Source organism: Mus musculus, chromosome 19 (assembly GCF_000001635.26).
Source record: "Mus musculus strain C57BL/6J chromosome 19, GRCm38.p6 C57BL/6J".
Taxonomy (NCBI): domain Eukaryota; kingdom Metazoa; phylum Chordata; class Mammalia; order Rodentia; family Muridae; genus Mus; species Mus musculus.
Genome location: NC_000085.6, coordinates 56,416,076 through 56,439,438, shown reverse-complemented (window position 1 = coordinate 56,439,438; position 23,363 = coordinate 56,416,076). Strand labels below are relative to the sequence as shown.

The 23,363-nt window shown below is 48.2% G+C and overlaps 1 protein-coding gene across 2 annotated transcripts in view; it reads right to left on the bottom strand.

The window, feature by feature from the left end:
* Casp7 (caspase 7) overlaps positions 1-23,363 on the bottom strand; it is a 45,516-nt gene that overhangs the window by 2,910 nt on the left and 19,243 nt on the right. For both annotated transcript variants that reach the window (XM_006526616.4, NM_007611.2), the window contains exons 3-6: positions 6,061-6,197; positions 5,509-5,637; positions 3,037-3,212; positions 2,591-2,720 (exon numbers count right to left, since the gene is read on the bottom strand). In XM_006526616.4, the coding sequence (XP_006526679.2) occupies positions 2,591-2,720; positions 3,037-3,212; positions 5,509-5,637; positions 6,061-6,197 (572 nt within the window). The remainder of the gene's footprint in view (positions 1-2,590; positions 2,721-3,036; positions 3,213-5,508; positions 5,638-6,060; positions 6,198-23,363) is intronic.

The window sequence follows — 23,363 nt, the reverse complement described above, 5'->3', positions numbered from 1 at the left end:
GTCTGCAGTGCACACACTAGCAGCCACCAGCCCAAGCCAGGGGCTGATGGGTAGTCAGTCACACAACCATGCACTTGTCTGTAGACAGGGTGTCATTCAACCCAGTGGCCTGGTTGGTTGTGCATATGGATACGTATGGATGTGCATACAAACAAATGCACTACCATCTCCCCTCTAGAGGTCCCCGAGGTAGCCATCTGAACAGTGAAGATAACCATCCTGTGACTCCTCACCCGGAAACATTTTCCTCGTATTTCTTTATCAGGGCAAACTTCAGGCTGTTTGGCAGCACGCACAGTCCACACACGATAAGAGGTTCCTCTGTAGACTGTAGACTGAACAATGCCCCACCCCCATCCTCATGTTTACATGTTGAAGTCCTAGTCTCCAGTATGACCTTCAAGGAGTTAAGTTAGTGAGGTCAGAGGGGTGGTGGGTCCCTGACGTTGTAGGATTAGTGTCTTTATGAGAAGATATGTCAGAACTCTTCCGTTTTGTTTTGTTTTGTTTTGTTTTTTTTCCTGTGTTTTCTCTGCCATGTGAGGACAGAGGAAGAAGGCAGCCATTTATGAAGCAGGAAGAGAGTCCTCTTCTGAGACCAGTTGGCCCAGAAACGATGTCTGTTGACTCAAGACAACTGCCGCATCTGTGATCCACTCCGTCTGGCCCAGCAAATGTACTGGGCATTAGACCTAGTCCAGGCTGATGGCTGAATTCAGCAGTCATGGCAGTAACTTTTAAAGAAAGCTTTCTTATTGGCCCCTGCAGAGGAGTTTGCCTTCCTCCCTGAGTTCCTGCAGACCTTCTCTGAGCAGCGACAGCTCCATACTGGGTTTACTCACACTGATGTCTGCCAATTTTTGCACTGCCAAGCTCCCAAGAGCAGAAGACCAATGTACTTTCTACCCTTTACAGTGCTTAAAAGTGTGACTTTAGCATACTCACAGAACCCATCTGTAGAGCCTGCCAGAGCTGGTTTTGTTCTGTTTTCCCCAGATGTACTGACTCATTTACTGAAACTAATACCTCTGCCTGCACCAAGCCTTTGCGAAAGTCCTACAGCTGGGGGAATTCTCACTCAACAAGGGGTCTATGTCTCACAAAGGGAAGGCTTGTACCGAACAGACAAACCCAGGGCAAACCCAGGGCTTGGTAAATAATAAGAAACCACACTCGTTCCTGGCATTGCATGGTACCTGCCATGGTCCCAGCCTAAAGGATCCTGGTTTGTGATGCAATGCAGAGTCTGAGCACTGAAACCTGACCCTTAACACATTTCTAAAGCTTACCTAATTAATTAATTAATCAATCAATTAATCAATTAATTTTTCAACTGCAAAAGCAACAATGGTTTTCTCCATCACCTACAGAATTATTATAAGGATGATGGCACGAAGATTTAAAATGACCTAAAATGACATAATTTTTATAGTTACATGCATAATTATTGCTTATTGTGAAAGTCTTGCCATTATTATTAATCTTAGTACAACAAAGGCTGGGGGGGGGTGCATTCCGTTTTCTCAGGGAGAGGAATGAGTTAAGAGTGGTGGTCCCCGAAGATGGACACACCTAACTCTGGAATCTGTGACCAGGTTACCCTCTACGACAAAAAGGACTTTTCAGATGCCAGTAAAATGATAAGACTCCCGATGGGGAAATGGGAAATGGCTATGGAGTACCAGGCAGACCAAGCCCGAGGAAGGGAAGCAGGCTGAGAGAGAACTGTGTTTGCAAGGTTGACAGGGAAGAGACCGAGAGATCGAGGAGGGGTTTTTAAATGAGGAAGGGCCGTAAGCCAAGGGATCTAGGAGGTCTAAGATTGCTAGGAAAAAGAGGAAACCAATTTCCCTATGTGCTTCCAGCAGAGAGGCCACCCTGCTCTTTCCTCTGGGATTCTGGCCTCTAGGCCACCAAGATGATGTTTATGTGACATGTGTCACTCTGTCTGTAGGATGCACTGGGTATCTGTTGTCCCCAACGCTTGCTCATGAGTACAAGTACCTCAGATCGAGTACATAGGCTTTACTGCTTGGACAGTGGTTTTCTTTCATTCCGTGTGTTGCATGTGCGTGCATGCGTGTGTATGTGCTTGTGCACAACTGGGTGCAGGGACCTGTGTCCATGTCGGGTGTCTTCCTGAATTGATCTTCACTTTAATTTTTGAGACACAGTCTGTCGGAATTTGGAGCTTGCCAACCCAGCTAGGGTGGCAGGCCAGTGGGCCTCCAGGATTCTCCTTTATCTAAACACCCAGTGCTAGGGTTACAGGCACACAGAGCTATGTTTGGCTCTTACATAGATGCTGGGGATTCGGTCTTGGGTCCTCATTGCTTGTACTGCAAGTAGCTTGCCCACTGAGCCAGGTCCCCTTGGCGGGGCAAGGAAACATGATATCTGAACTACTCCAGAATCCAAACTTCTGCGTGGGATACTGACACTCAGTTCCAAATCTCGAGACGGTTTATGTTAGGGATGCTAAAAACTATTAATTAATGACTGTAGCAACAAGAGACCAATACAGCCCTCACACCTGCATGTGGATGGAGGAGCATGGATTGGTAAGGTCAGCAGACAGTGGACAGGGTACCTGGAACCGTGGAGTAAGCAAAGAGGAAGTCGGCTTCCACCGGGATCTTGTTGCGGGGATTAGCGTCAATGTCGTTGATGGGCCCCGAGTCAGCCTGGATTCCATCATCGAGCTCCGTCCCTCGGCATGCCTAAAGCATATCAAAGTAGAGATGGAACAGACTGGGACACAACCTGTTTGTGCTGTTCTCTGCTGTGCCCAGGAGCCCTGCCTGGCACACAGGGAGCTCAGCGCCAGCTGATCAGAAGATAAGCACCCGGATTGAGTGGAATTACAAAGCGAAGCCTTACAGAAATACAGCAAGTGCCCGTACCAACCATTTCTGGGCAGGAAGCCCCGGCCCCAGCGTGCATTCCCCAGGGAAATGGCACGTTGATTTGTACAGATAATACCGCTCCTGCCCTGTTAGCTTTCCCCACATGCAGTCCCACTGCCCTCAAAAGCACCTGAATGAAGAAGAGTTTGGGTTTCTCTAACAGGGTTTTGCATCGGTCTCCCCTAAAATGAGCTGTCAGATCCTTTATGGGTGTCACGCCATCTTTCCCGTAAATCAGGTCCTCTTCCCCGTGGCTCAGCAGGACGCAGGCGAAGCAGGCCGAGTTGCTGTGGTCCTCCTCAGAGGCTGTAAGGAAGCAATCTACACTGAGTGTCTGGGGTGGGCTCCAGAGACATGATCCATTGGGGCCAGGGAAGGGCACGGTGTGGGAACCTTTGAAAGCACTGGGCTGGGCCACCTCTCAGCAGAGACTTTGGACTGGTGGCAGAGAATTCTAGAATTTCTCTCAGATGGAAACCAGGCACCACAACAGCTACTAGTGGACACTGGGGAACAGAGGAACCTAGCTGTTCTGTGGGCTGCTTTGTGACAGCAGAGAGAGGTTGGCTAACCTCCATTTTCTTCTCTCTCTATAAAGAGGTGGTTGCAGTAGCTGTTAAATATATATAAATATGCACAGAACTTGCTATGAAGGCCAGACCGGTCTCAAACTCAGTCTGCCTTTGCCTCCTGAGTGCTGGGATTAAAGGTGTGCTCCGTCCCGTCCAGGGACAGTTACTGCTTTTTAAGTGAGATACACAGAAAGAAGCAGCATGCAAGCATTTGTTGTAGAAAAGAAAATGTTAAGCCACGAGGAATAAGCTGGTCACACACACACACACACACACACACACACACACACACACACACACACAAAGGGCAAATGGTGCAGTGGCTGGGGGAGGGGAAACAGTGAGTGGTTAGGAGATAGGTTATGGAAGACGAAAAGAATTCTAACAAGATGAGTGTGTTTAACTCCCCTGAACTCTTCTCTTTAAAATGATTGAGACAGTGGCTTTGTAGTACGCGTAACTTATCACAACAGCAAAACAAATACACATGGGAAGGACCCTGGATTCGCATTATGGGCACACATGCACATCCATGTTTACGGTTGTATGGGTCACAGTAGCCAGGGGCTAGAACGTGCCATCAATCGAAAGTAGATACAGGAAGAGTGTCCATACACACAATGGAGCTTTGTGGAGTCATGAAGAAAACGGCAATCATGACATTGCCAGGGAAACACACAATGGAGCTTTGTGGAGCCATGAAGAAAACTGCAATCATGACATTGCCAGGGAAAGGGACAGAACCGGGAAATTGTATGTTAAGGGAAACTAGCTAGTTCAGACACAAAGACCCAAGTTTCCTCTTGTGTGTGGATGCTAGTTTTAGAAGTCTGCAAGCCTGTATGTGTGTACTCGTGTAAGTGTGTGCACGTTGGTTACAGAACTTGAGAGGGGAGCAGAGACATAAATGGGGGTGGGGGTGGGACCCATCTGATACAAAAGGAGTGAAGGCAGCTGAGAGGGGCAGGGGACCGAGCAGAAGAGTGGGGGTCATGAGAACAAGCACAATGGCGTACAGATGTGAAACCTATCACCCTGCATGTAAACTAGAAAGTTAACAGGAAAGAGTATCAGACGGCTGTCAGTACAGGGATTAGGAGAGGAACACAGCTGACTGGCCTGACCAGGTTGTTTATATGCCTGTGACAGGGACCAACCTACCAGCTGATACCATAAACAGCCATTTCAGGCATACCTCCTGTGTGCTGGCACTCATACAGGCACTTTATGTGACTTATATTAATATTTAACTCTGTGTGTGTGTGTGTGTGTGTGTGTGTGTGTGTGTGTGTGTGTGTTTTCAGGTACCTGCAGAAGCCAGAAGAGGGCATCTGATCTTCTGGAGCTGGCGTTATGGGTGGCTGTGAGCCATCTAATATGGGTGCTGAGGAGCGAACTCGGGCCTCTGCACAAGCAGTGTGCACTCTTAATCAGTGAGCCATCTCTTGGGCCCCGAGAAGTCAATTAAAAGGAAGAAAGGCACATAAAATCTTCCTCTTTCAGACCTGTAGTTAAAGAAAGTTGTCCCCTGCTATGTGTAGGTCCCGTCTAACGAGCAGGTAGGATTCTACTTTCAGGCACGTGCCCCAGGTGTGAGAGTACCCCAGTGGCATCCTTTAAGGCACATCCAACTCACGGTTGTGGGCAGCCTGTGCCACAGGACAGCTATGGACTCAGGCTCAATACAAAGTGGGAAACTTACCTAATTCTTTGTAACTGACTTTGTAACTCTACCTGGTGCATGCGCATGAACTCGGCAGATGTCAATGAATTGTCACTATGTTCAAAGGTTGGACAGGCCCGGTATACAGTAAACACATCTCTCCGGGAGGTGGGCATAGCTCTTGGAGTCTCGTCTGGTCCCTAATTTACTCTCCAGCCTCTCTCTTACCCTGTCCAAAGTCCATCCACACAATTACAATGTAGTCTGTCTATGGCCAACATTCTATAGCCTAGGCTCTGTTCCTCTAGGTGCCTGGGGTGGGACAGACAGGCACAGCTCACACTCACCAAGCACAGCTCACACTCACCTTTTCTAAGCAGATCTTGCATCTTTGCACAAGAGCAGTCATTGTGGACGGTTACTTCAAAACCCAGGTTTTGGAAGCACTTGAAGAGGGCCCCTGCATCTTTGTCCGTCCCATTCCGGACGTCCATACCTGTGGGGGTAAGGCAAGGAGTGGGGTGAACAGGCTCTAGTCAGATCAGGTGCCGTGTGGGCTCCAGCAACACTCCCTGAAGCAGAAACAACACTTCTCAGCTCAACCACACACGTGAGACCAGAGGCAAACTCCAAAGGACCCAGCCTCCACTCAAGGTGAGCTTCTTCATGGTCTTGGGATAGCCAGGTCTGGCTGTCAATGTCACACGGTCTAGAACCACCCAAGGGAAAAAAAAAAAAAAGGCCATTTTATCCCAGCAACAGGAAAGCAACTAAGGCAGGCTCCTACAGTACATAGCGGGACCTCAGACTGAAAATTCTCTCATGGAGAGCCGCTGGCACTGCCGCCCTCTGACGAATGTCTGGTAAAGTGCGGAGGACGTGGGAGGGTCAGGAGGGCTTGGCCCGGCCCCTCACCCACCTGTCGCTTTGTCGAAGTTCTTGTTGTTTATGATGATGCATTTACCCATCTTCTGGAAATCCATGCGGTACAGATAAGTGGGCACTCGGTCCCGGCCGGTCCTGACGGGGCCCGCAGAGGCATTTCTCTTCTTCTTCCTTGGGTTACAGAAAGTCAGTTAGAGGCTGTGGAAGCAGTCTGGGCAGCCGTGTTGAAGACCCAAGGTGGACAGATGGTTCTGTTTCACTGTCATGTTTAAATGGAACAAGGCTCCAGGGTCAATTTCAGTAGACGTCAAGAAATGCAAATCACAGTCACAATTATGCTGGTGCAGTGTGCGTCCCAGAGTGGCCACACTGAGAGAAATGGAGTCTGCCAGGCCCTTGTAGGGATGGTGGGGGTCCACTGGGTAAGGCCGGCAGGACACACACTAAGCTTACACAAACACAAACCTTGGGTCAGGCAAAGGTTTACTAAAAGACAGGGTTACACTGTTCACCTTGTCCCAGACAGGAAATAGCCTGCAGTTCTGTTTATGTAAGTAGCTGAACCGAGGAATATTCACGTAACAGGTAAAACAGGCCGAGAATGAGCCGAGACAGCACGCAGCACATGAGTGAACATCACAGACGGAACACAGCAAAGAGCCGATAAACAAAAGACTTCACGCACACTTAAGCACCTCACAGTAGAAGCCAGAGGAAAGCCAACCCCATTTCTTTTTCCTTTATTAAAAAAATGTGGTGTGTGTATGTAATGTGGTGCACACAATGTGTGCGTGCACGTGTATAAGTGTGCTCACCCGCGTGTACCCACGGACACCATCAACATCAGAAGTCTTCTGTATTAATTTTCATCTTTTAAAAAAGACAGGCTCTCTCTGTGAACACGGAGCTCACTGCTTAAGCTAGCCAGGCCTGCCAGTGAGCCGCCCTGATTCACCCTCTCAACTGCCAACCAGTGCCTGGGTTGCAGGCGCTTGCTGCAATGTCTCACTTTTATGTGGGTACTAGGACCAGAGCCCATGTCCTTAGGCTTGCAAGCAAGCTCTTTACCCACTCAGTCGCCATCTCTCCCGCCCCTGTATGTTTTGTATGGATTGGTGATGGTTACAGACACAGGTGGGTAAAAATTCCCAGGTATACATACATTCTGTATGGATGAATATTTCAATGGCATTAACATTAACTTTTCCCCATCCTCCAAACAACTATGGTACTATTAAGCAAAGGCACACAGGGGCTTCATAGGATCAGGGAGAACGCCCAAGGCCAAGGGCACAGTTCAGATCTGGCTGGGATGTGATTCTCTGGGAGTCAGCCTCCTGGTGTGTGCTTCTTCTACATAGCACCTTGTTTGAACAAACACTGCCTTTGATACTGAAATCCAGGGCAGGGCTCCCTCACCTCTCTCAACTTAAATTGGAGAAGCTGGTGCACAATCCCAGACCTTTCATGAACAGGTTCCTCACCCTGTAACTCTCGACCAAGGCAGCTCTAGACTGGCTTTAGCTGGTGCTCTCTGTGAGAGGCCTTGGTAAGAGCCGGGATGTGAAGAAAATGAGAGAAAACGAGAGGCAGGAGGGAAACCTAGTGCTTCAACTTCATTTTAGGGCATAATTCCTGCACCATACAGCTACCTAAAGGCTATCCTGGGACTGTGCGGGTGGCAGGATGGCCCACAGGCTGGAGAACACTTTACTCAGGAATTCCCTTTAAGAGGCACAATTCAACTTCCACCTTCTGTGGAGAGAATCCTATGGTGATGGGCTAGCCAGGTGGCTCAGCAGCGTGACCTGAGTTTCATCCCCGGACTCCACGTGGTGCAAGGAGAAAAGTGACTCTAGCAAGATGCCTTCTGATCTTCACACACATGCCACGGCATCTACGCACACGTGCCCCTCCCCCAACAGCTCCCCAATTACCCCCCCCCTTATATTTTAAATGTAATTTTAAAAGCCCTACAATTTCTAGGATGACAGCCACGTCTCAGACATGCTGTGACTCTTAGGCCATTACGGTCCCCAGGAATGTGCAAAACAAAACCAGTCAGTATCTTTTATAAGAAAAAGGGGCTGGAGAAAACGTTACATGCGAAATCGAAGGCCTCTGCTTCTGTAAGAACAGAACCTGGATCGTTACCTCATCATTTAATAAAACAGTTATTAATTCATTCAGTTAAAAAAAAAGGAACAAGAGGGGGGAATGAAGACACACATATGTAAACATAACAACACAGGTCACAGAAAGTACCTAAAAACTGAGTTTCAAGTGGTGTACAGCTCTAATCCCTGGCAAGTATCTCAGAAGGGAGGCAGTGGTAATTTCCCTCCCCAAACCTGTCCTTATATTGAACTCCTCAAAAAAATTAAAATTACATGTACGTGTGTGTGTGTGTGTGTGTGTGTGTATGTATGTGCACATGCCACCATGGTATAAGTGTAGAGGTCAGAACAATTTATAGGAATTGCTTCTCTCCTCCCACCAGTGTTCCTGGAGATTCAAGCCTGGGCCACCAGGCTCTGTGGCAAGCACCTTCACCCACTGAGCCATCCCCTCAACCATGAACTTTGCTATTTTTCAAAAAGAACCTAAATCTCTTCCTCTTGCAGATTTGGGTCAGTCAGTATTAATCGTTCCTTGTAGCCCCGATAGTTTTCTGTTAAAGCCAGATCTGCCCAGACCACAGCTGTGCACCAGAGGGTGAGTATCCATTCAACTCCATTACATTACCTTTCTGAGAAGAGCCGGCTCTGCGCAAGCAAATGCCGGAATCAGCTTACAGCATGGAACAGAGCAACAGGGAAGCAGGAAATGACTGTTGAGGGGCATCAAGAATGAGTCGTGGGGAGGGGGGGACACCCAGAGGCTGCTGCACACATGACATCTGCATGAATGAGTCTGAGAATGTCGCCTGCCATCTAAGAGCGCTGTGGATTGGGGCACCCTCTTTTCTGGATTTTTCTCCCTTTCATGCCCACCCACTATCCCTTAGAAACCTTGGGGATAGCTACCATATTGGTACAAATTAGTTTCTCAGCTGTCCACCTGGCCATTTAGTGACGGCCATAGTGCCAGTCTCCCACAAGTGGTTAAAATGAGAAGTTTTGGTGAGCGTGTTCCCACGCGTGGCCTGGGAAGTCCAGATACAGGCTGGCAGAGACTGAGCCAAGCCAGAGGAAAGGTGAACAAAGGTAAGGACAGGGAGGACTGCAGGTGACATATAAGCCCAAGGCTCCTACTGCTTCAGTGTTCCCCAAAATTAACAACCAGGGGGCTGTAGAGATGCTCGGTGGTTAACAGAGCTGGCTGTTCTACAGGACTCAACTTTGGTTCCCAACACCCAAATCAGGTGGCTCACAACCATCTGTAACTTCTGTTCCAGGGAATCAGATGCCCTCTTCTGGACTACACTGTACAGTACACATGTGCAATCACAGAGACACGCATACACACATACACAGTACACACAAGTAATTACAGAGACACGCATAAACACATACACCGTACACACACACATGTAATCACACAGACATCCATACACACATACACATAAATAAAAACAAGAGAATTTAAAAATGAGTCAGGTTTCAGCATGTAGTACGAAACTCCATTCTAGGCTTCCAAAGGCCCCCGTAGTTTCGTTTCTGGGCTGATCCTGCTCGGAGTCCTCCTTCACAGGCTCAGGTGTGCAGTGACAGCTCATGAGGCTCTCGGAGCACAGCAAGAGCCTGGAGAGAGAGAGAGCCACAGTGGGCTCATGCCTTGTCCAGCTAACCATCAGTCTTGCGCCTCTGCACACAGCAATCCTGACAGCTAGCTACGGCCCAAGCCACTCTGTCTCCCAATCCCATGCCTTATTACCAGGCTCTGGACACCCTCTCCTGCACTCTTCTTCCAGGAGAGCTTTAAACAATTAAGACCAAACAAAAGCTAAATCCAATTGTGTTTGTTCCTTGCCCAGAGCTACCCAGTGGGTTTCCGCTGCTGAGAAAGATGCCAACGTCCTGGCCTCCACCACGTGCCTGGTGGTGCCACATCCCTCCGCACCTTTTCTTTCAATCATCCCACCATAAATAAACAACCATGAACTCGTCTATCCTGTGCTCACCACTGGCCCTGGCTGTTGCTTTTTCCTCTGCCTGGCATCTCGTGGTGCCCCAGATCACACACTACCTCCCTTCGGTTCACTGGGGCCGACACCCCTTTCACCACCAGCACCTGGCTGAATATAAACCAGGACTCACAAATGCCCAGTGCCTCCAGCTTGACTAGGTGAGCACCCCATTCATCCGTGGGCGAGCTGGGGACTTCAGCTGAGCGGAGGGAGCGGCACTCGTAGTCTCCCACCCCCAACGGTGCACGTCCAAAGGGACTGACTTCAGAGATGGGAAGGTTGCTCAAGTTCTAGTATGCCAGGGTGGTTGTGCTCACGGGACAGGTCAACATTCACAAGGCACGCAGTTACCGGTAAATAAACGTCACGGGCATTTTTAAGTTACCATGGTTTATCACTGAAAGGGTCTAGCTGTGCTGTGGCATCAAGACAAGACAGAGAGGGAAGATACTGCCCACGATCCTGGTGGGCCATCCACACTCTGCTGTGGGAGAGAACACAGTATGCTGCTCTCTATGGCCATCTCTCGACATGGCTCCCATCTTCCACCCCATCCCCCTAGACGCCTGCGAGGTGTCTCTCAGCATCGACACAGGTGAAGTTCACAAGTGAAGTCCCCAGCACTGTCAGCAAATTGAGCATTCGGTCACTTTAATATCACTATCAAAAGCGTCCCAGGACAAGTCACTCAGCTGATGCTTATCTCAGAGTCCGCCTGGTCTTTAATACACCATCTAAAGGGCCCCTTCCTATGAGCAAAAATCCCTGCCCTGGGCTCAGTCAGAGGCATTCTTTGTGCCCTCGTCCTAGCAGGTAAAAAGGAGCCACCGTCTACCTGAACATCAGCAGCTACAACCAAGCAGATCACTAGACTCTGGGAGACCAGGCTAATTAATTAGCTCCCTGAAGGCAGCAGGTCCCCTGCAGGGGCAAGGAAGGGAAAAGATGCTTTGAAAGATCCAGATTAGCTACATCCTCAGTGGGCTATCACCCGTAGAGTCGGGACGTCTGAATGTGGCTCTAATCCTTGCCCGGGTACTTGCAGGCCTTTTTCTATATAAGGACTTAGACCATATGGACCGAACCCCACAGAGTAGCGCTGGGCACTACCCACAGCTAGGTCAAGGGACAAAGGTCTTTCTCTGAATCTGACAAAGGCACAAAGAGTGCAGAACAACTCCAGGTACTCCTCATTATGAACAAATGCACGGGCATTTCTTTAGTTTTCAGCTTCACGGTCAATCAGCAGTCAGTCACTGCCCCATGAACTCTGAGAGACAAAGTCAGACACAGCATAAAACTGGCCATGGGCTTTCTTTTGCACATGTGTATAGAAGGGTGGGCATGTCCTGCCACCTTCACCCATGCATGCACATATGCAAGCTGCAGGACTATGTCTTCTGCCTTTGTCAATCACATTCGACCCCCCCCCACCCATCTACTGATCCATCATCCATCCACCCACTCACCCACCTACCCATCTATCCATCCATCTACCCACCCACTCATCTATCCATCTACCCACTCATCCACCTCCCCACTTACCTTCCCACTCACCCACCTCCCCACCCATCCACCCACCCTTCCATCCATCCATCAATGCACTCACCCACCAACCCATCTACGCACCCATCTATCCATCCATCCATCCATCCACCCACTCATCCACCCATCTACCCATCCATTCACCCACCTACTTACCCACTCACTCACCCACCCACCTACCCACCCACCTACTTACCCACTCACTCACCCACCCACCTACTTACCCACTCACTCACCCACCCACCTACCGACCCACCATCCATCCATCCACCCACCCATCCAACCATTCATCCATCTACCCACCCACCCACCCACCCACCCACTCATCCACCCATCTACTTACTGAGACCAGATCTTTCACTGAACCCTCAGCTTGACCTTTCAGCTAGGCTGACTGACCAGCAAGGCCCAGGGATAGCTGCCTGTGTCCACCCCCATTGCTGTGGTTATCAACATAAGCCAATGGCCCCAGACTGTATACAGGTGCTGGTCTCTGAATTCAGGTCTATGCCTGAGCCGTAGGCACTTCATCCACTAAGCCATCTCTCCAGGCCCTGGCTGAGGATTTTCTAAGCCAGCTTCTGTCATTTTCCATTCTACGCATAACACACACACACACACACACACACACACACCCCTCCACCTCTTCCTCTCCCTTTGTCAATTCTCTGCTGATAAATCTAGCTGTTCCTCGGCCTTTTTTTTTTACACACAGAAGACTTTCTAAGGAAACATGGGACTCTTGTTTGGCGGCTGTCATATTTAAGTACAAAATCCAGGATAAATCAGACTAGTGAATTAAAAGTTCTAAATCCTCTTAAAAGCTTGAGTGTTCCACAATTGGCTACAGATTAAAAAAAAAAAATCTGGCCACTAAATCACTGTACTTAGGGCCACACAAGCGAGAGATTGCAACCAATGATGGCGATGACATCCTATAGATCGACCTTTGAAGTCGCTGACACCAAGGGAGAAACAAGTCACACTGGGGGTGAGGGGGTGGGGACAGGCGGAGCAGCTGTGTATCCATCCTTCCTGAGTGCTGGTTTTCCATTGACATAGCCAAGGACCACTTTCTTCATAGGCCAGACAGCCACAGAACTCTTCCAGGAACATAGATAACACCAGCATCGATTACTAGGAAGGATTTGGATTATCCTAGCTTCTTGGGCAGAAAGCCATTTCTTGCAGTCTCCGATTTCAGCATGAGGCCAACTGAGTCATTTTTTTTGAGTTTAAAGAAGAAGAGGAAGAGGAGGAGGGGGGAGAGGAAGAAGAGGAGGAGAAAGATGACAAAGAAAACCCCGCAGGCTATTTCTATAAAAGGGGCTGTATGAAGAAGCTCCAGCAACTGTTACCAGACAACACGGTGGGATCCAAAAGCTATCCTGCCTACTTGATTAGGGAGAGAGAAAGCTCAGAGAGCACAGTGGACTTCTACAATCCACTCTGGGTGCCAGTATAATTTTCTCCATCACTGGAGTAGATAAATACAGGTTTTTATCCTCTTACAGATCCCCTGAGCTGCTCGAAATGTGAATTATCCCTTTCTACATTTGGAAGGGAATATAAGCACACAAACCCGTGCCTATTTATTTTCTGAAGTGTTTCCCTGAATAGGATTCCCAGTAGCCTGTCCTGCAGACATTGCTCAGCACACAGTAAACACATCAGCGGGCACACAGCTCCCTGCTGCTGCTGCTGCTGCTGCGTTTGGAACCGGGCTCTGGCTTTTGTAGCTGCTTTGTCTAAATATTTTGGGGATGGTTCAGTCAGGGTTTGAACATTCCAGCAGAGGGGCTTTCCCACAGTCTTTTCATACCACAGCAAAGGCGGACCAGGGTGCTGGACGGGGAGAGCAGAGAGGGAGGTACCTGGTGTCCCCGTCTGGAAGCAGTCCCCTCTGTAAGACCAGGCTTCCTCCCGAGACCACAGGGAGTGAGTTGCCTTCTTCTCGGTAGTAGTAAAAACTCAACATGGTTGGCGCTCAGCTGGCGACGGGAGGCTGGCACAGAAGGCAGCCCTGAAGGCCCAGGCCTGAATCAGCAGTGAGCTGCCCGCTGGAGTTTTCCATAGGACATTCAGGCTGGGGCTGGGAAGGTCACACTGGCCTCTGGCTTCCCTGCTGACAGGCAGAAATGACCAGCCTCCACACTGAGGCCCCCACATCCCAGGGACAGCTCCCTGTGGACAGAGTGATAAGTACTAGATCCAGAGGGGAAGTGACCACGGGGTCTGTGTTGGAGGACCAGACTTCACACACACACACACACACACACACACACACACACACACACACACACGAAGCCAGAAGGCTATCTTCAAGAACAATGAGCAGCAGGTGGGTGGCCGAATGAACGGTCATCAGCAGAGTGTTCACAGAATAGTGTGGCAGAGCTCTGTGAATGGACTAAGTGAGAATGCTACCCCAAGCATGTTCACACACATGGACAGTTGGTTGACCCCAGTGCCAGGCTTCGAGCAACATTGGTTTGTAAGTGAGCAAAACTAAGACGATTGCTCCTGGGGAATCTGCCAGTCCATCCAGGCTCATGAGGTTGGCTTTCTTCCAAAGGTAGTTAGGCTAGGGTTAGGATGAGCAGACAGGGTTTACAAAGTCCTTTCATCTTCGGGGAAGACCGGTTGCCAGGGGGGTTTTGCATAAAGAAATCACTTTCCAGAAGTGATCACATTTCCCAGTTTCAACCTTCCAAATGCAACTGGGAAAAAAGTGTGCATGAAAGGACCCAAGGCACGGGACGCAAACTGCTTGATGGCTGCCCCAGGGCTCGACGAGTGTTACAGGCACTGAAAGGGGAAGCAGGTGACAGTCAGGTGGTGGCCACAGTGTCCCTGTGGTTACCTGCCATCCTCTACTGTTAACAGAGCTCTTCTCACAGTGTGTGAAGGACAGATGCAGAGAAGCGACGTACATTCCAAGAGTTAAAAGAGAAGAGCAAATTCCTTTCTCCAAACATTAACTAACCTTCCCGTGTCTCTTTCCTTCCTTTCCCCTGACCAAAACAGGAGGCGGAGACAGACCGACAACAATAAAAATCATCAGAAGACTTCAGGAAAAATCATTCAGGGGAGGAAACGGTGCGGAGAATTGTCTTCAAATACCACAGACAGGCAGTGTGGAAGACAGTAATGTGTGTGGATGACTGTAGGACCCAGAAGGGCTCACCATCTCCAGTCCTGAACCGCTCCGTCTGCAGCTGTGAGTGACATTTGATGGATGGTGGATGTATGGGTTGACCTATGGTTGACGAATGGTTGGGCACACTGTGCTCCGAGCTGGGCCTGCAACCTCACCACCGAGGACCTGCTGGGCGACCTCACCTTTGCTGGTGACAACGGGAATAGAGTATTCTTCTTCTTCATACAGAAATGAGTCTGACAAATCACAATCACCTCGTCAGGGGGGGGTCTTCATTCCAGAGGCCATCTCTTCCTCATCAGCTACATTCGAGAAGTAAAAAAGCTGAGTCTCCTTATTAAATTCTCAACCCAGTGCACAGGAAGAATATGAAGAAATGGAGGTTAAGATAACCTTGCGGTTTCCACAGTCTCCCAAATGGTGAGTGAGAGACCGGGCCAGGACGTGAGCAGAGCCTGTCTGAGTCCACCAAACCTCCACTGGCATTTTTGGAAGTCCAATTTGTTGACAAATCTTTATAACTTTAAAATAAAACTGGGACGCAGGCGCCCAGTACGCTAGAGCTCAAGGGGAAGGTTTTTATACTGAAAACTAAATGCTCTGGGTTTAATTTAAAGTTCTGATCTTTTAGGGTGCTCAGTCCCGGCACCTTCTGATCAGCGGTGCCTCTGCCTGCGCAGGAACAGGCTCCAGCATGCTTGATTTAGCACACAGCCCTTGGAAGGGAGGGGTGGGGGGGACAGCTCGGCCTCGTCTTTCTCGTCTATTAATTACAAGCATTGTTCCCTTGGAGCTCCCTTCTTTCCCCCTAAGCGAAGGCAGCAGCCACCTGATCGCTCTTATAATTACACAAGCAACACATTTTTAAATAGGGAGCTGTTTATATATAACACATGCTCGTGGAGAAACCCAGACTACAGGATGGGAAAAAGAATTATAACCAAGTGCCATTTACTAAACACTCCCTAGGGGACGAAGGATGGAAGGGCCACGTGACTCGAGCCTGCAGAAAGGAGTTTATCCGACTCAGAGAGGCAGCCTTTGCTCCTGTCCTCTGCCTCAGATGGGCACGGAGACTCTCAGCCGGGGACGAGGGAGGGCCAGAGAAGCCTAGGGGACTGACAACTGGGTGAAGTCTGTTCACTACTCCGCAGTGTTTCCTTGAATTCTGACCTTGTGTGACGTTCACTTGAGCTTCTGACTTGGCAAGTGACATGTTAGAATGCAGTGTTTTCCGGGGGTGGGCAGACCGCTCTTGGTTTGCACCCCCAGTGACTTCCAGTGTTCACTCCATCAAGACCATTCCATGCCTATCTGGTGGCTTACCCAATTTTCCAGGCAGAACCATTTCATCTTGCCTGCCCTCCAGCGCCCCCTGGCGATGCCCTCAAATTTCTGTTCCTCTTCAGGCTTCCTTCCCCATCCTCTCCAGGCTCCTAGTCCTACGCTCAGCATTTTATACATTTTATTTTCTGAGGATACGCCCAAGCATTCTACAAAAATTTAACTCACGGCCCAGGCAGAGACTGCATGGCTCACAGACAGCTAATGGCCGCTAATGGCCTCCAGCTGCTCAAGGGTCACTGTTGCATTCAGAGAGGGCTCCGTTCAGGACCTTGAGGGCACCGGGCCTTGTGCTATCAACTGTAATTCATATTTAATGGAGACTGCCTTAGTGATTTCTTCTGGAGGGCTTAGGAGTCACGGTTTACGAGTCCTAAACTCTTTGTTATTTTTCCTTTTGTGTTTTTCTGTGTTTCATAAATGCTTTTTAATAATCAGAAAGTTAGAGAGACATTTTAATATATGAACTTTAAGTAAAGGACAGTTTGGAATATTAAAGGCCAGTGGTACCAAAATAGAATAAAACAATGTGGCTCTGCCATCTAGTGGTCACAACACAAAAGGGCAAGAGGACGTGAAGGGCTTAACTCTGGGGACACCAGGCATTTGGGGGGGTGGGGGGGATGAGGTTTCCCAGCACGGGCTCTGAGAACTCTTCCAGCCTTACAGTGGGAGTGAGTGGGTAATTCGGCTCTTTTTTTTTCTTTCTATTTTTCTATTTTATATAATTAATAAAACAGTGCTGGTATAAAAATTCACACAAGCTGCTAGGGTGCATACAAGTTCCAAAACTGTCCCAGATCTGTGGTACATTCAGTTTTGTAAGGGTGCACTCAGATCAGTGTAACAGGCAGACGTGATGTGCTAGCTCATTCCCTTTGGTAAGCCTATGCTTGTTACTCCTCACAGTATCGCTCTGATATACACTTTGTGCAGGGTCTGCGTTTCCTGAGATGTCAAACATTAAGGCTGGATCTACAAGGGGCAAGGACTGCCCACAGCAGTGACAGCCCCTGGGCCCTCAAACCCCCCCCACCCCACTTCAGAATGACCCAGTGACCTCCAACCAGGGGTCTCCAGGTCTCTCTCGATCAGGTAGGAAGCAGTTGCTGGGGGGATGGTAGAAACTGAGGCAATCTCTACAAGAACCCAAATGGCCACACTGTGGTGTGATCAGGCCAAATCCAGTCCCCACTAAGTAGATCCCATTGGTCGGTTGATGATTGCTGCTGATATGAACCCCTCGCCCCCTAACTTAAAAGGAAAGGAAGGTTTGGGGTTCAACACTGAACGGGAAGGGCAGCGAGCACTAACGACACTAGACATTGATTCCCTGACAAACGTTTGCCATCAGACAGACACAGCCACACGAACAAACACTACATTCAAGAGTATCTTGGGTAATTCAGTTCTTAATTAGGGACAGCTGTGGAGTGCTACTGTCTCCTGCCACTATCCTACCTGATGTGAAGCCTTAGATAAGGGATGGATGGGGAGAGAAGGCACCGCTTGTGTAGCTAGGGATATCCTGAGGGGCCAGCCACACTCCCCAGAGCACCCGCACCCAGTGATGATGGGCTTCCAAATTCCCTGAGACTGTAGGGCAGTGGTGGTGCATGCCTTTGATCCCAGCACTCAGGAGGCAGAGGCAGGTGGATTTCTGAATTGGAGGCCAGCCTGGTCTACAAAGTGAGTTCCAGGACAGCCAGGGCTACACAGAGAAACCCTGTCTTGAAAAACAAACAGAACCCCAGGAGAGATGGAGAGATGGCTCAGTGGTTAAGAGCACTGACTGCTCTTCTGGAGGTCCTGAGTTCAATTCCCAGCAACCACATGGTACTTCACAACCATCTGTGATGGAGTCCAATGCCCTATTCTGGTGTGTCTGAAGACATCCGTCTGTCTGTCTGTCCACCCATCCATCAGTGGTGGATGAGAATGGCCCCCATCATCACACATATTTGACCCCAATCAGTGGTCCCCGATTGTTGGAACTGTTTGGGAAGGATTGGGAGGTATAGCCTTGTTGGAGGAGTGTCACTGGGGGTGAGGCTCAAAAGTCCATGACATAAGCAGTTAGGTCTCTCTCTGCATCATGGCTGTTGCCTCAACATGCAAGCTCTCGGCTACTGCTCCAGCACCATGCCTGCCTGCTGCCATGCTCCCCAGGATTATCGAAGACTTCCCCACACTCTGGAACTGTCAGTCCCAATAAACTCTTCTATAGGCTGCTCTAGTCATCGTTTCTCTTCACAGCAGTGAGACAGTAACTAAGGGACTATCTATCTATCTATCTATCTATGTATCTATCTATCAATCATCTATCTATCTATCTATCTATGATCTATTTTCTATCATCAACCTGCAATCTACAAATCTTTCTATCTATCTATCTATCTATCTATCTATCTATCTATCTATGTATCTATCTATCATCTATGTATCTATCTATCAATCATCTATCTATCTATCTATCTATCTATCTATGATCTATTTTCTATCATCAACCTGCAATCTACAAATCTTTCTATTGCCTTCCACCTGTCACTGCCAATCACTGAACACAGATCTTCCCAGGAATCAGTCTCGAGCCAGTCCCTTCTGCATGCCTCTGTTGTTTGGTCTGATGGTACTGTAATGCTAAATTCTGTACCAGAAGGTCAGGGCCTAAGAGTGAATTCTCACATTTGGAAGCTTTTTTTTTTTTTTTTTTTTTTTTTTTTTTTTTTTTTGTGCAAATCTTGTTCCTTGATTTAAGACGTGGTTAAACGGACACTTGTCTTAGGGTTTAGAAGGAGGTGGGTTTTGAGTGACCTGGCTGGGGTGGAGAAGAGAGAGAAGAGAAGAGAAGAGAAGAGAAGAGAAGAGAAGAGAGACTGGAGGAAAGGATGAAGCTGTCATTATGGAGAGACGGGCCATGAGCACATGGGCAGGAGAAACAGCAAGTATCTGGGGTACATCACTGGGGAGGTCGCCAGGCCGGCAGTTAGAAGAGTTGATTAGGGGTTATCCCCAGTAATTGTCAAAGCCAAATAAAATAACCATAGACTAATTCTCATTTATTTGTAAGCTAGTCGGGTTTAAGTTTAAAATCGTTGTACGTTCTACGCTCCTCCCCTCATAGCGTTAACTGTCTCTGTGGACCAGTTCTCTGTTCTCTCATCATCAGAGCTTCTGCGGCCAAGTAGAAGTGGAGGCACAGGCTTGGTCACAAAAGCTCTGTTGCTTTCTGCCTACCAGGTACCCTGGAGTCTGGCTGCCCTGTCCCACCTACTTGACTTCTACCAGGCATTCCAACCTTTTGACATCTTGACACAACTTTATACCAACATGCTCAGAAGCATACAAAAAAGTTGCTAAAACAAACAAACAAACAAACCCCCAAACCTCACCATGTTTTAAGTAACAGTGTGCCGGGCCACACTCACAGATATTCTCAACCACCTGTGGCTGGGAGGCTGCAGAGTGTGCTGTGCACCTGGCTGACTGTCTAGACAGTCAGTCCTGCTTGCCGCCTCCCTGGCTACAGGGAAACTCCTTCCCAGCAATCCTATGTAGCCTGAGGCAGCGCTGGGGCGCTGGCTTTTATTTAAAGCTGTGACTGATCAAATTACCCTACTGTGAGAGCCCTGAAATGACTTCCTGGTCACAGGACCACGTCAGAAGCACCTGAGTTTAGCCCCACCTTGCAGCCCTACGAAGACCTCATTTCCCACTGCGGCCCCAAGGCACTCACAGAGCCGAGGCTACAAAGGCAAAGCAGTGGTCAGGTTCAAATCCCGGCTCAGCCTCTATGCCACTTAGGGCTAGGAACAGTGATGACCACACATCCTGGGATCTGGGAAGTTTGGGAGGAGGGGTGGAACCTAGAGGTTAGCCTGAGCTACATGGCAAGACCATCTCAAAGAACCAAAAACAAAAAACCACCAAATTATGACACTTGTTGCATGGGACTTCCCTGTTCCCTGTCACTTTGTACTTAAGACACGAGCATAGTAATACAGTGAGTTATAGGATCTGAAGTGTATGTAATTTTAAAGCCAAGGAAACTTCAATAGATGAAAAATTTTTCTATCTTAGGTTAAAAGAATAGCAAAGTGAATTTTAGGGGCCTTACAGATCCTAGGTGCATTTTATTTACACGGATTTTCTCCTAGTAGTGTTTTTTTGTTTTTTGTTTTGGTTTGGTTTTTCGAGACAGGGTTTCTCTGTGTAGCCCTGACTGTCCTGGAACTCACTTTGTAGACCAGGCTGGCCTTGAGCTCAGAGATCTGCCTGCCTCTGCCTCTCGAGTGCTGGGATTAAAGGCATGCACCACCACTCCCGGCGGTAGTGTTTTATTTAATACTCAGAGGTCACAATCCTCTTATATGCAGTTGTGTAACGGGGGTGGGGCGGGGTGGGCAGACAGAAACATTTTGCCAAGAGTAGAAAGTTTCTCACATACAGACAAGAAACTGGTGGACAGTCAAAAGCATAGTGTATCAGAAGAGCTTTGGGCAGTGCTCACCTGCCTGTGTCTCGCCGTGTGTGCACTTTGCTCTGTGCAGAAAAGCCAGTGAACACAGAGACACTTTGGCACAGATTCAAGACTACCGTGTGTTGTGAACTGCAGTGTCCCTATTACATAGGGAAGTTTCTGCCTTTAAGGAAACATGATGGTTTAATTACAGAAAACAGACTTCACACTCTGAGGCAGGTGTGGCAGGGCACGCCTCCAATCCCAAGGTTTCCAGAGGCAGAAGCAGATGGATCTCTGAGCTCAAGGTCAGACTGATCTACACTGCAAGTGCCAGGACAGCCAAGGCTAAATAGCAAGATCCTGTTTCCAAAAAGTAAAAATAAGAACAAAACAAACAAAACCTAATGAAAACCCTAATAAACCCAATAAAAGAAAATAATATAAAGTAAATATATCCTTATTCTCATTTTCACACAAAAGTATTCTATTAGCGTAGCTTTAGACTGGCTTGTGTTGGAATGTTTGAAACTGCGATGTGACTTACTGATGTGAGTTTCATAAAAGAATTTTTAGCTTGGGATTAGAATAGAATTCCCAACCATTTCTACAACTGCCTTACCTGTACTTGGGTAACTTTCTACTATACATAGATAACGCAGTATTGTTAGCCTTGAGAATTTTAAAGTCAACACAGCAACTCTGTCAAACTTGAAGACCTTTTAGGTTCTACAGTATCAAATATTCAGCTAAGATTTCATTATGTTGTTGCTCTTGTTTGTTTGTTTGTTTTTTAGACAGGGTTTCTCTCTGTAGACTGGGCTGGCCTTGAACTCAGGGATCTGCCTGCATCAGCCTCCCATAAGCTGGGACTAAAGGCTTGCACCACCATGCCTGGCTCAACTGAGATTTCTCAAAGTAAAAATAATCAGGCACATCTATCTCACTAGTGCAGACTCACTTCCAGCTTTGGGAACTGGTAAAGTACATGTCTGCCAAGGACTTATTTTAAATAGATTATTTTAATGTACAAGTGTGAGTAAGTGTATATGTGGTCTAGGTGACTGTGTGTGTGTGTGTGTGTGTGTGTGTGTGTGTGTGTGTATGTATGTGTGTAAGTGAATATAGGCATCCAGGCAACTGTGTGTGTATGTGTGTGCAAGACCATTGTGCATCCAGGCGACTGTATTTGTGTGTGTAAGTGCGTTTGTGGTCCAGGTGGCTCTCTCTCTCTCTCTCTCTCTGTGTAAGTGGATATATGCATCCAGGTGACTATATGTGTATGTGTGTGCAAGTCCATTGTGCATCCAGATGACTGTGTGTGTTTAAGTGCATATGTGGTCCTGGTGACTGTGTGTGTGTATATGTGTGAGTATATATGTGTATCCAGGTGACTATGTATGTGTGTGTGTAAGTGCATATGTGGTCCTGGTGACTGTGTGTGTGTATGTGTGTGTGTAAGTACATATGTGTATCCAGGTGACTATGTATGTGTGTGTGTGTAAGTGCATATGTGTGTCCAGGTGACTGTGTCTGTGTATGTGTAAGTATATATGTGGTCTAGGTGACTGTGTATGTGTGGGTGCATATGTGTGTCCAGGTGAGTGTGTGTGTGTGTGTGTGAGCCAGAGGTCAACCTTAAGTGATGTTCCTCTGGATCCACCTACCTTGATGCTGAGACAGTAATCACCAAGTAGGCTGGACGCTGGCCTGTGAGCCCCAGCGACCTGCCTGTCTCCACCTCTCTAGACCTGAGACTCTAGACCTGACCCGGACCTGGCAAATCCTAACTGCATCTTATTTGCATGGGTTTATACTGCATTTACTCGGTACTGGCAACAGAACAACTCAGGTCCTCCTGCTTGTGTCACACGCACCTCAAGACTGGACTGTCTCCCCAGTCTTACAAAAGTAAACATTTGCTTTTTATATATCTATATAAATGTATAGGTATACACACATGTAAGCACATGCACACACATGTATACACACATGTATACACACATGTAAGCACATGTACACACAGACACATTGGGATAATCTCTTGTGCCTCTTGTGCAGTGTATAAAGGTTATTTTTGTATTATTCAAATGCTGATTTCTGTAATGGCAGAGAGTAGAGTACCGGGTCTTTGGTATTGTTATTTCTATGAAGCATCACTTGTCTCAGTGGGTTTTTTTTTTAATTTTTTATTAGGTATTTAGCTCATTTACATTTCCAATGCTATACCAAAAGTCCCCCATACCCACCCACCCCCCACTCCCCTACCCACCCACTCCCCCTTTTTGGCCCTGGCGTTCCCCTGTACTGGGGCATATAAAGTTTGCGTGTCCAATGGGCCTCTCTTTCCAGTGATGGCCGACTAGGCCATCTTTTGATACATATGCAGCTAGAGTCAAGAGCTCCGGGGTACTGGTTAGTTCATAATGTTGTTCCACCTATAGGGTTGCAGATCCCTTTAGCTCCTTGGGTACTTTCTCTAGCTCCTCCATTGGGAGCCCTGTGATCTATCCATTAGCTGACTGTGAGCATCCACTTCTGTGTTTGCTAGGCCCCGGCATAGTCTCACAAGAGACAGCTACATCTGGGTCCTTTCGATAAAATCTTGCTAGTGTATGCAATGGTGTCAGCGTTTGGATGCTGATTATGGGGGTGGATCCCTGGATATGGCAGTCTCTACATGGTCCATCCTTTCATCTC